Below are 13,558 nucleotides of genomic sequence, written 5' to 3' on the forward strand. Positions count from 1 at the left end.
TGTCTGCGGCTTTATCTTTAAGCCCAAGGTGTACATCTTTGAAGAGACTTCCAGGAAGGTTTAGATAACAGCACTCTCCCTAGTGTCCTGCCCGGATTGCACTCTGGTTAATTACATTCTGCCTGCTTAAATCCACCAAGTCCATTACTTGCTCGCTTGGGATGGGAACTTCTGAAATTGTTGGGCAGCGTGGCTGCATGCTGTTAAACAGCTGCTGCCTTCCACCCTAGAAGTGGCTGCATTTCGATCACGGGGCGGGGGGAGCGCTCGAGGGGCCAGATCCTCAGCTCAAGTAAACTGACGCAGCTCTATTGAAATCAGTGGAGCCACACTGATTTACACCAGCTGAGGATCTGGTTCTGTGTATCGGTTTATAGTCACTCTCTCAGTTCTCTAATGCACTCCATCACCAACCCTCCATACATTATAGCTATGAGACACAGTCATTCAGACTGTACAAAATTCACCCTTTTCAGCACCAAGTTCCATGCACCCGCCAGAGCCCTACTCGGAGTGGGTAAGTGATGCAAAGGCCTCTACACCAGGGCACATTTCAGCCTAGCTCAAGGGGTGTTGAATAATGTCCCGTCCCCCCCAATTTAATAGCAAAGGGCCCGATCCTGAGACGCATCAAACACCTGCCACTCATCCTTTCTTCAGCATCATAATTAGAGTAGGACCTAGAGTCGCCAGCCAGATCCTGGCCCTTTTGCGGAAGGTGATGTACGGACACTTAGGGAGAGAGAGTCCTTGCCTGGAACAGGTCAAAGGGGGCAGGAAGAGAAACAGAGGGACCTTGCCTCCCTGCTCCCAGTCCAGTGTTCTGCCCACTAGATGATACCATTACACCAGATCGCTTCGAATCAGACCCAGCCTTAAAAGTTTAGTGTCAACTGAACAGAGGAGTATGGGAAATGCAATATACCATAGTCACACTATAACACAGACACAGGGAAAAGGCCCATGAACAAGACATCCTGAACTCTGAATCCTTAGTCGCCTGTCCTCCAAAAGCTAAGACGCTGCTCACAGAAGTCACCAAGGGAGAAGTGTCAAAAAAATCAAGAGGAATTTTCTTTCACTACCTCTAGCTGAGGAGACAGATCAGCTGAGCACAATGAGGGAAATCAAATATTTTAAAACCAGCCAGGTCACTGTTTTCTGGGAGACCCATTCAAATCCCGCAAAGTGTCTTGGTTGCAGTCCCTGACCCACAAAGGCCCCAATCCTGCAGATAGATTCATAGGTTCAACAGCCAGAAGGCACCGTGGTGATCCCTAGTCTGAGCTCCTGCATGGCACAGGCCAGAGAACTGCCCCAAAATAATTCCTAGAGCAGAGCTTTTGGAAAAAACATCCAACAAAGATTTAAAAATGGGCAGATATTTGTGCGCGTGCTTCACCTGCGGCAATGAGCCTGATCCTAACCACAGATGTCAACAGGAGCTTTGCCATAGACTTCAACAGATATTGCACCAATCCCTAAAGCTGAACAAGCACATAAAAGTATTTGCAGAACCGGGGGCAGGAGGTGTAAGGCCTGAAACAGCATCTAACCAGCTTTCAGGCCTCTCAGCTCTAAATGGATCATTAGGGAAAGATGAATAAGCCCCACAGATGCCAAGTTTTGAGGATTAGAAATGGAATAATAATTTTTAAAAAGTATACAGATTTTTTTTTAAAAAAAAAATGCACCGTTCTGCAGCCTACAAAGGGTTAATCCATAACTCCAAACATCTATTTATACAGCAAGCCTTGACACATGCACTGGGTGTGTTTGGCAGGGCAGAACAATCAAACAATAAAATAAAAAGTGAACCTTTATTTGCTTTCTTCATTTCCTTGTGGCAAGGGATCAAACAAAGCAGGAATCAAGAGTTCAGAGGATCTGCTGGGTGCTTTCTACAAAAGAAACTCTCCTTTTAACCACGCAAGTTTTTGCTCTCCAGAAAAGGGTTTCAAGTTCACCCTTTCTTTTTAAAGCAGGATATTTGCAACCTTTAGAATTCTGTCCAGATTTGGTTTCAGATTATAAATGCCAGACTGATTGCCTACCCCCAGATGGATTGGATCTGAGACAAAGAGATCTAGTGAAGCTGGAAGAAAATGAAATGGTGTCATGGGGCTTCCAGACAGAAAATGGGCAACATTTTATTTCTCCTACCACCAACCTCTCCCTCCTCCCCCACACACACGCCTGGTTTTGGTCAAAACTTTCCCCTAAACTTTAGGCTGCATCTTTATCGTCCCTCAAGGACTCCATATGAAGCTGGAGCACTTTAAAGGCAAAGAGATGGTTGTTCTTCCTGCTGGCACATCAGATTCAACCAGGATCTGAGAGTCAAGCTGGGTTCTTTCAACTCTGGTCAAAGTGGACCCTCTATATTCTTAGCCTAGCATGAAACCCACCCAAGATATGATTCAGAAGTATCCTGTGTGCTGAATACACTTCAAAACAAGGGCTGGCCAGAAAACAAGAATTCTATTTCAGGAAATATTGAGGTTTTGACATTTGTTTCCATTCCGATGAGGAATAAAACCAAGATCTTGCAAATTTGATTTTTGGGGCCGGGGGGAGGGGGGGGAAGAAAAGAGAAATGACAGCAGAATAGCCAACTGCCTAGTGATTACGGCACTCACTTAGGATATGAGAGACCCAGGTTCAAGTCCCTGGTCCAAATCAAGCAGAGCAGGAATTTAAACCTGGGTCTTCCACATCCCCAGTGCATCCCCCAATCTCCAGATTACTGGCCATTCTAGAATCTCTCTACTTCACTCTCTCTCACGCGCTTACACACACACAAACGTTGACCAGAAATTCCATCATGGATCCCAGAAACGTTCCTGACAAACGTTTCATCCAAACCAATGTGTTTCCTCAAAAAGTTTTGGTTTTCACAATTGGGCATTTTGTGACAAAAACCATTTTGCTGAAAAGTTCCCGACGGGCTCAACTCAGAGCATTTTAACCAAAAGTAGGTAACTTTTAGTCTCCATTTTGTACAAATAGGGAAACAGAGGTGCACAGTGGGGAAGTGACTTGCTCAATGCCACGCAATGAGTTAGTCGCAGAGCAGGGCATAGAAAACAGGTGTCAGAGAATCACAGAACTGGAAGGGACCTCGAGAGGTCATCTAGTCCAGTCCCCTGCACTCAAGGCAGGACTAAGTATTATCTAGACCAGGGGTGGGCAAACTTTTTGGCCTGAGGGCCACGTCGGCGTTGCGAAACTGTACAGAGGGCCGGGTAGGGAAGGCTGTGCCTCCCCAAACAGCCTGGCCCTGCCTCCTATCCGCCCCCCTCCCACTTCCCGCCCCATCCAACCCCCCCTGCTCCTTGTCCCCTGACCGCCCCCTCCTGGGACCCCACCCCCTATCCAAACCCCCGGCTCCCTGTCTCCTGACTGCCCCGACCCTTATCCACACTCCTGCCCCCTGACAGCCCCCCCGGGACTCCCACCCCCTATCCAACTGCTCCCTGTCCCCAGACTGCGTCCCGGGACTCCCTGCCCCGTATCCACCCCCCCCGGTCCCCAACCTCCTTACGATGCTGCTCAAAGCAGCAGGAGCTCACAGCCCCCCCGCCCGCGCTGCCGAGAGGAGCAGCGGGCCAGAGCGCTGGCGGCGCGGCATGCTGGGGCTGCGGGGGGGGGGGGGCGCGACAGTGGGGGAGGGGCCGGGGGTAGTCTCCCCAGCCGGGAGCTCAGGGGCCGGGCAGGACGGTCCCGCGGCTGGATGTGGCCCCCGGGCCGTAGTTTGCCCACTTCTGATCTAGACCATCCCTGACAGGTGTTTGTCCAACCTGCTCTTAAAATCCTCCCTGGGCAATTTATTCCAGTCAGTGGCGTAGCTGGGGTGGGGGAGCGGCCGCTCCCCCACTGAGCACAAGTGGCGCCTTGTCAAGGCGTTGGCGCCTTGTAAATGTTCCCCTGCTGCGGCGCTTTTACTCAGCTGGCAGCGCTCCGGGTCTTCGGCGGCGGGACCTTCACTCGCTCCGGGTCTTTGGCGGCACCTCGGCGGCGGGACCTTCAGTGCCGAAGACACCCGGAGCGAGTGAGGGCCTGCCACCGGCGCGCTGCTGGGTCCAACCTAAACTCAGGACTCTTAGTCGGGTGCCAGGGCTGCTGGAGCACACGGTTTCTGCCTTTTCTTTGAGAACGAGGAGAAGACTATCGAGGCGCAACGTACAAAACACAGAACGGTCTGATCCATCGCCAGGGGGTCCCCTTTTCATCACATTGTAGAAAGCTGCTTGCAAGAGCTTATCAGCATCAGAGCTACAGTCTAGCCCACCCCACTGGCACTTGGGTTCCAGGAATATTTATAGGGTGGGTGGGGTGGGTGAGAACCACCTGCACCAGCCAATTTAAAAACAGGAAGGAGGAAGAATTTCACAGCAAGAAGTCCCCCCACCCAGCCCAATGGCATTGTTAGCTGCCTAGGACTTGGCCCCTTTCTGATTCATCTTCCAGCCATTCTATAAAACATTAACTCAAGAGACAATGCCACATCCCTACAGAATAGTAGTGTTGCAAGAACCAGTTTGAATGAGCCATTAATTAGGAAAGACCAGCTCCGGTTTTCATCCCTGACATCAGAGGAGAGGATAACAGAGTTTCTTAAGACAGGTCTACACTAGAAAATTAGCTCAACCCAGCAACTGGGCTCGGGGCTGTGAAAAACCCACACCTTTGAGCAATGGGATGAAGACAGCTAAAGGGCTTGGTACACTTGCGCGTTAGAGCGCATTAAAGCAGCCCCAGGCGCCCTAGCTTGCTACCCGTCCACACTGGCAAGGCACGTAGGGCTACAGCGCTGTTGGTACTCCACCTCGGCGAGAAGATTAACGCTTGCTGCGCCTTGGCTGAAACACCCGGGGGTCAGCCTGGATGAGGTGTTGCATTACTGCGCTTTGATCAGCCTCCAGAAATGTCCCATAATCCACTTAAGTCAAGTGGCCACTCTTCTCATTGTTTTGGAATCGCTGCAGGAATGCGCATATGCCCTTTGAAAGCTCTGTTTCTGACAGCCAGTTGCTTATCTGCTCCGAGACAAAGCAACCATTAGTGTGGAATGCTGCGTGTGAGAGAGCGAAGGGGGTCTGCTGCTGTCTGAACTTACAAGACAGCATGCTGACATGCTCTCAGCCCCCCCAAAAACCCACTTTCTCTCCCCCCACATACACACAACACTCCCTGTCAAACTCCACCCCCCCTCCCCCACATTTGAAAAGCATGTTGCAGCCACTTGCATGCTGGGATAGCTACCACAATACACTGCTCTCTATGGCTGTTGCAAGAACTCCTAATGTGACCTGGTGCCCAGGATCACAATGCCCAGGAACACTCATCAACGCTGAAAGAGATCCTGTCCTGCAAATGTTGTGGATATTAAGATATGTGCTTCGACAATATTTCCCAGCCTAGGCACAGTTGGACAGCAGGGTCAAAAGACTGATTTATTTAACGCAGAATCCCCTTTATGTATTAATGACCCCAGGTCCATCTAGATTACACTAGACAGTCCCATTTTGTAAGGGGGCGAGGGGAAAGAGCAATCCAAGTTTAAAAAGGGGGGGGGGGAAGGATTGTGGGTTCATGATTCAAAAACGGTTCAGAACCTCGTTTAAAGATACCTACATCAAGCTGAAGCTAAAGGATTTGGTACCAAAAGAGTTAAAAAGAATGAAAGGTCACTGCACTGCTCAAATTACATTTGTACCTGAGTGGCTCTCAAATATTTGCAAGGTTATCCCCAACATCCGGCTTATTACCCTGCTTGCCTACAGCGTCCTCCCTGCTTGCCTACAACTTGCCTACAACATCCTACTTGGATTAGCAACCCCGAGATTTTATTGGTGCTACTGAACCAGAGGCAGTGTCACCGTTTGATCGGGCAGCGCCTCATATCAGCACCGCCTGCTCACGTATACAGCACTGGCAGCAGGCCCATGTCCGCGAGCCACGTGTAACGGAGATATTGCAAAACCAGGATATCCCCGCAGCTTGATTTCCAGAAGCTGACTGCTACTGAAGTTACCGGGAACAGCGGGTGCTCAGCACCTCTGAAAATTAGCCCCCTTGTTTTACAGGGGCTCAGTTTGGAGGACCCAGGAGGCAGTATGACCTAGTGGATAGGGCACTGGAGTAGGACTCAGGAGACCTGGGTTTTGTTCCTGGCTCTGCCACTGGCCTGACCCTGGCAAGTCACCTCCCCCACTCTGTGCCTCAGTTTCCCCATCCATAAAATGGGGAGAATGATCCTGACCTCCTTTAATACCTAGGGTTGAGAAGCATTATGGAAGAGCTAGGGGTTATTATTTCAGTGCTGAGAGCAATGCATTACACCCAACAAACTCTGAAAATATACTCTCTTCAGGCTAGGAGGAAGGATGGCCTAGTGGTGAGTGTGCTAGCCTGGAATTCAGGAGACCTGGTTTCAATTTCCTGCTCTGCCACACACTCCCTGTGTGACTCTGGTCGAGTCCCTTAGCCACTCTGTGCTTCAGTTTTCCCAGCTGTACAATGGGAATAACAGCGCTGCCCTGCCTCGTGGTGGGTGCATGATGAGGGGATCAGATATTATGGTGATGGGGCCAGATAAGTACCTGAGACATCAAGAAGAATCGATCCAAGGGAGCAGACAACTCAGTAACAGGGTTTGCAACTGTTCACTTCTAGGTCAGCAGCTTACTCTGGGGAGCGTCAAATGGCAAAGCTAGTTCCCAGATGTTAAGCCGGAACGGAGCTTGGCTGTGTCTCAGTCCAGTCCCTGGTAGCCCAGTTGTCCACGTCACAGAAAGCCATCCCCACAACTGGCCATCTCCGTAGAGGGGCCAAGAACCGACTCCCCTCCAGATCAGGGTCAAGACACACGGGCAGGGAAGCTGGTTGTCCATGTTGCATTTGCCCTTCTAACCGAAGGGCTGTTAAATCAGCACCTTTCACCTCTTGGGAACCAATAAAACAGTAGCCGAAAGGCCGCAGCAATGGCAGCCTGAAGACAGACGTACCAGTCCGGCAGAACAACCCACCTGAAATGCAGCCACAAAGAGCCACCCCTCGAGACTTGTGAGCAGAGAGACACGTGTCCAGCAGAGGAATCCATGGCTGTTTTACTCAGGGAATGAGAAGAGCTATGGAAGGACACTGCCGGCACAAGGACAAATGAGAATCAAATGGGCAAGAGTAAATGTAAAAGGTTTGTAACCATGAGAAGAAGGAGGTGCTGGAACAGCTTCCCAGGAGGACTGGAGAGGGCAGAGGGAAGACACAAACAACCTAGCTAGTAAAAAGAAAAGGAGTACTTGTGGCACCTTAGAGACTAACAAATTTATTTGAGCATAAGCTTTCATGAGCTACAGCTCACTTCATTGGATGCATGCAGTGGAAAGTGAGCTGTCACTCACGAAAGCTTATGCTCAAATAAATTTGTTAGTCTCTAAAGGTGCCACAAGTACTCCTTTTCTTTTTGCGGATACAGACTAACACGGCTGCTACTCTGAAACCTAGCTAGTGTGAAGACGGAGCCTGATAGGTTTATAAGTGGGAACACAAGATGTGGTTGCCTGTGATAGAAGGGATGACAATAACTAGGAGACCCCTTCCAGTCCCGTGCCCCAGGTGAATACCCAAATTCAGCAAAGATGTATGCATCTCACTCAGCGGTGATTTTCGAGTCTCATGTAACTGGTACTTTTTAAAAATAAATATATAAAATAAAAAAGCAGCTTCCTTTCAAGTAATAGAGGGGAAAAAAAATATTTCCAGCCCTCGGGGCTGCAGAGAGATGCCTGAAAACGTCAGAAGATTTTTAAGACAATCTTGATTTCGGGTGGGCCTGACTCATGATTTTTGCACACTTAGGGCTGGCAACATGGCACATACTCAACCTTACCCACACGAGTAACCCCACAGATTTCAAATGCAAATTTAGGCACAAGGAGAGGATCTTGGCCTCAGAGTCTAAGCCCCACAGGGCGGGGAACTGTATTTAACTAGGTGCCTGTACAGCACCAAAACACAACGGGGACCCGATTTTGTTTGACAGAGCTGGAAACGGAACCCAGGAGTCCCGATCCCCAGTCTCTAGCCCGATCCCCTGTGCAAACCGAAAGTCAACCCGCGCCACTGGTTGGAACAGTCTCAGACATCTGGTTACCACGTTAGCAGCCACAAACACAGACAGCCCTTCTCAGGAGCATTGCAGCCAGAAGTTCCGAAGCATTCCTTTCAAAGACGCTGCACCGCCCCATTCCATAGCAAGAAGCCGCTCCCGGCGGCGCTGAACACAAAGGGTACAGTCTAATGATTTTAAATGGCACCTGACTGCAGGCAGGCAGAAGAGATCTGTTGCTTCAGTGAGATGAACTAATAACAACTACTAAAGTACTGAATACCTTGTGCTAGAATCGCTACAGATCCAGGTGAAGGGGTGCACAAGGGTCACCCTTACCAGTAGATCTCACAGCAGAGGGGAAGCTGTCTAGCAGCTGGCTTTCGTCATCATGATTTAGTTATATTTAAGGCCCTACTTGAATCGCAGGATGATTATCAAATAATTGTTGCTGAGTTGCCGACAAGACATGGAAAAAAAAAAATCAGGGAAAAATAATAATGGAACTTTATTAATTGAGGACATTTGGATAAGCCAGAGAAGCCCTATTTGTTTAAGAAGTATTGCTGGAACAATATAAACCCTCAAGTATTATGTTATGCCTGCTAATTTTTTTTTGGATAACCAGACATTTTGCTGCAGCTATATTACAGTCATTAATGCACAGGGCTGACAGCCCGAGCCCCGGCCACTATCAGCTCAGACACATGGAGTGCTACTGTACTAATGGGGGAAAAACGTGTGTGTTGCAAACCTCAGAATGTGTGCAAAAACCGTGGGACTGTGCAAAGTAAGCTAATTAAAATCAAACCTGGTGTGGAAGTCTAATATTGCGGGATCCGCAATATCACAAATTAAGTAGGGCCTTGGTTATATTACAATAGCATCTAGAGGCCTCACTGTGTGGGCTCTATACAGCCACACAGTGAGAGACAGTCCCTGCCCCAGAAAAGCTTATCATCAAACAATATTTAATTATTTGTGTTGTGATAGCACTTAGAGGCCAGATCCCCAGTGTACAAGACAGGCAAAGGGTGGGAGAAAATGCCATTATCCCTGTTTTACAGATGGGAAACTGCGGCACAGAGAGATTAAGTGATTTGCCCAAAGGTCACACAGGGAATCTGTGGCAGAGCCAGAGCTCGAGGCACTTCTGAGTCCCAGCCCAGTGGCTTAATCCCAAGACCAAATTTCCTTTCTGACATTGCTCTGGTATCGCAAAGATTACAGACAAAATGATGGAAGGAAACTTTCAGGAAGACAGAGCTACCCATTTGCACACAAACAAACCTCCCACCTGTAGTTTCAAAGTTGTTGGATTTTTTTCTTCACTTATGTGCTAAAAATACACCACCACCAACCTCTGACCACCGTTTCTGTGTGCTGCTAAACAGCTGCTGAGTTACATCCCAGAGGGGTTTTTCGATAATGGAAACATTTATTTCCTGCAGCTATATGGACATTTTAATCCTGCTTTAGGGCCAGAACTTGCAACCTTTTCCTCCCATCAGGGTCAGGCTTTGTTAGTGTCATATATTTAAGGGGCCTTGCTTGTCAAATGAAAATAACTCCCCCCAGCCCAAGAAAATCCTGTACTGTGCAGGTTTGCACATTTCCACCCGCAATATAGATTCGATTTTGCTTCGGTCGCGACGGAGACGCGGGTCTGTTCTTTGTAAGTACTACGGAGTGTTCAACAGCTGTTGGGATCCTGCTTGGCATAGATATGAGGCGTTATAATGCAGGAGGAAAGAAGAACGCCTGTGCACTGGGGCAAGGAATTCACTTTTCAGAGACCATTAGGAGAAAGCCAAGAATTAATGGGTCCAATTTCCTGTTGCCCAAGGGCCCCTTTGTACAAATGGGGTTGGCACAGAGGGTCTGCAAAGCCGGTATTAACAAACAACCCTGGTGCAGGTAGCCGCTGAACCTGGCATAGAGCCAGATGTGCCTCTGAAGCAGCCCAGTGTACAAGGTGGGTTGTTCTGCTGAAGAGTGTGGGCGAACCAGAGACAGGAGGGGGCCTGACTAGGGTGGACGGGTAGGTTGGCAAATCTGTGTGCCATTTAGGGCAGCCCTAGCCTTTGCTGAGGCTGCACTGGCCCCTTAATAGGTGTAAATTGCCTCTCACCTGTTTGTGCGCAGGGATGAATCCGCCCACTGTATTGGGAGCATAATCCAGCCCCACTCTCTCCAAAAGGCTCACAGCTTTCTTGCCTATGGACCCTGCCACAAGTGCCTTGTGCAAAAACAGCTGAGAGGCATTTTGCTTCTTTATGCCAGGCCACCTTTACTTCCTAAACAGAGCACCGATACAATGAGCAGGCCCAAAAGGGTCAGGCAGGAAGCAGGCAAAGAACCAATCACGATGCCAAAATGCCACAAGACCCTCCCACTGCCAGACAGTAGAGCTGCAGCAGATCTGCCCCGTGGAAGATCATCTAGCCAGCCTCTGGGGCAGGAGAGAAAGAGCTGGGGATCCACCAGCCTCGTCATCATATCCCCGGCACAGCCGTGCCTTGTTGTGGCACTGGGCTTGATGCCACTCAGAGGGTGCTTATGCACCCCTTTGCTCAGAGGAACTGCACTGGTTCTGCTTCAAAAGGGCCTCTGGATCCACAAAGGGGGCAGGTATCGCCCCCTTCAGCACTTTCCCACAAGCAAAGCCAGGAGCAGTTGCTTCCATCCATGGCACTGCCCATGTAACTACAACGCTGGCAGCCAGAGACCCGTTACCTCCTTATCCTTCAGTCCCAGGAGCAGCACCTCCTCCATGAGGGTTAGGCGGATATCTTTGGAGTCACCACACTCCTCCTCATCCAGGTGTCTGTCTTTCGAGTCGTCATCCTCGCCCTCCAGCCTCTTGTCGGCGTTCTTGCCCACGTCAGCACGCCGCCCTCTGTGAATGAGCGTCGTCATCCTTTCCCACAACTAGGAGCTAGCAAGGGTAACGAAAGGAAGTGTTAATGGGTGCACGGGTTCCAGAAAGGATGGCTTAAAGGCACTAAATTACGTGGAACCAAAGGCTGGAATCCCAGCCAGGACAGCCCTGCCCCTTTACAAGGGGAATATTCTTAGTCCAACACTGCTGAGCAGCATTTACAATGCAGGAGTGGCTGCATTGCACTGGTGCTGTGTGTTTAAAAGGCCAGATTATGCAGGAACAAAATCTCCGAGCAGGCAACAGAACATTTGGCAAGCAAACAAGGTCTGTCCCACCTAGAATGGGAAGAGGCTAGGGGCTCGCCTTTCTACATCCACTGATGGCCTGGTATCTGCACAGACCTTGGACCCATCTGGAGACTTAGGTCTTCACATAGATTTTCATCCTTCCTAGCCTCATGGAGCCAGGCTGTTGTGGCTTGGCTGCTTATGGCTTTCGCTGGAGTCCCCCATCTCTCTTGGGAAGGGATAAATGTAATCAGTAACCCCTGCAGGAGAGGGGGAAATGGAGGTACACCAGAGGGGCTTCCCACCTTGGCCTAATCCTGCCAGTACCCCAAACCCCCAGCTCACACCTCTACAGTTTCTAGGGCCAGAAGGGAACGTGCTCACCCTCTCCCCTGCCCACCTCCATTTCACATATAAGGGGCTTTTGCTTTCCACAGCTGAGGGGACCCCATGGCCCAGTTTCTTAGGCGAGTTAGGGTAGGAAGGTTTCAGAGTAGCAGCCATGTTAGCCTGTATCTGCAAAAATGAACAGGAGTACTTGTGGCACCTTAGAGACTATTTGTTAGTCTCTAAGGTGCCACAAATACTCCTGTTCTTTTTAGGGTAGGAAGGAGCTATAGAAAATGAACTGGGCTCAGGCACTGAACTTAAAGAGGTAAAGAAGGAGATGTTCCCAGCAGCCCCTTTCCATGCTGGGGGTGGGGGTGGTGTCCTAGGGAAGAGACACAGTCACCCGCCGCGCGCTCACACACACACTTCCCACTACCTCTGCCAGGAAAACTTAAATTCCAGCAGGGGGAAAAATAATTTAAGAGGGGAAAAATCCTCCCCATGAAATTTACAAATTAAAGGAGACCACTGTGAAATTTACAAGTGAAATTCCCATTTATTTAACGTTGTTGCCTAAGTATTTAACCCTCCTTCGCGATTTTCCCCAGTCTTACCTGTGACTCTGATCTCCTCTTCTGGGAGGCCTCGTCCACTCCCCCCTTCCCCTCTGCTTTGCCTGGTGTTAAACTTCTGAGCCCAGAGAAAATAGAAACTTTACTTCCTGGTTGAGCTGGAGCAAGGGGGGAGGAAACACATCAGCTTCCCAACCCTGGGTAACCTAACCTGGTGTTTGTTAATGCCCAATCAGAGGCTGTTCCTCCAATAGGGATTGCAGAGGGGTGGGTCCCTGCTGGTACAGACAAACTTGTAGGCTGGGACTGCTTTCTTTCTTTTTCTTTGTTGACAGCTGAGGACACCAATAAGACGATGTGTGGGGGGGGGAGAAGGGTGGTAGCTTGTTCAGCCCCCCCAACGCCACCGACCAATGGCAGATGCAGAAATCACCCCCCTGAAGCCTGGAGTCATAGAGGTGTATTGTTGTGAAGCCTGGTAGGATTGTGTTGTCTTGTGTGTGCAGCACGTGTGCTGGGTTACCTTGCATTGTGTGTGGTGAAGTGGTGCAGTATTGCCTCGTATTCTGCACTGACAGGTTTCAGAGGAGCAGCCGTGAGAGTCTGTGTCCGCAAAAAGAACAGGAGGACTTGTGGCTCCTTAGAGACTCACCCATTTATTTGAGCATCAGCTTTCGAGAGCTACATCCGATGCATCCGATGAAGCGAGCTGTAGCGCACGAAAGCTCATGCTCAAATAAATGGGTGAGTCTCTAAGGAGCCACAAGTCCTCCTTTTCTTCAAGGTGCAGGTTGTGCAGCACCGAATTGTTATCACATAGTTTCCCCAGCCCTGCAGTGTAGCATTGTGCTGGACAATACAGATAACAGCCAGGCAGTCCTGCGTTATTTTGTAACAGTTCTGTTGTGTAGGTGTGCCGTGGTATTGCACCATCTGTGTCACAGCCATGCGATATTGCACAGCATCTGCTAGGCAGCTGTGCAATGCTGTTATCATATTGTACGTCGTGCCGCTGTGCAATATTTTAGCATATTGTATATTGAACGACACGGAGAATGCTGGGCAGCTACACCGTGATGTATTGCATTTGTTATCCAGCGTTTTGATCATAGCGTTTATCTGCATTTCACTACATTTCAGCCGCGCAGTATTCAGTGGAAAGCTTCTGTTCTGAAATCATGTGGACAGCAGAACGAGAGGCAGAAAGGGGAGTCTTGGCTGTAAAAAATGTTCGGGAGATAAATCTTGTTTATGCCGTCTACAAAATTTGCAAAGTCTGAGGCTATGCAACAATAGCTGTTCGTCAGTTAAATCCCAGTCATCTAGCTCACGCCACTGAAATATGAATGAATGTGCTGTCAGGAATGTACAA

The 13,558-nt window shown here is 49.5% G+C and overlaps 1 protein-coding gene across 2 annotated transcripts in view; it reads right to left on the reverse strand.

Annotated features, from left to right (window-relative positions):
- GOLPH3L (golgi phosphoprotein 3 like) overlaps positions 1 to 12,387 on the reverse strand; it is a 39,537-nt gene extending 27,150 nt beyond the window's left edge. For both annotated transcript variants that reach the window (XR_014709394.1, XM_084613143.1), the window contains exons 1-2: positions 12,229 to 12,387; positions 10,850 to 11,051 (exon numbers count right to left, since the gene is read on the reverse strand). Coding sequence is in view for 1 of the 2 variants with exons in the window: in XM_084613143.1 (XP_084469269.1) it covers positions 10,850 to 11,032 (183 nt within the window). In the remaining variant the exon portion in view is untranslated. The remainder of the gene's footprint in view (positions 1 to 10,849; positions 11,052 to 12,228) is intronic.
- Positions 12,388 to 13,558: the final 1,171 nt, after the last annotated feature.

The sequence above is a fragment of the Lepidochelys olivacea genome (genome assembly GCF_965140295.1).
Source record: "Lepidochelys olivacea isolate rLepOli2 genome assembly, chromosome: 24".
NCBI lineage: Eukaryota > Metazoa > Chordata > Testudines > Cheloniidae > Lepidochelys > Lepidochelys olivacea.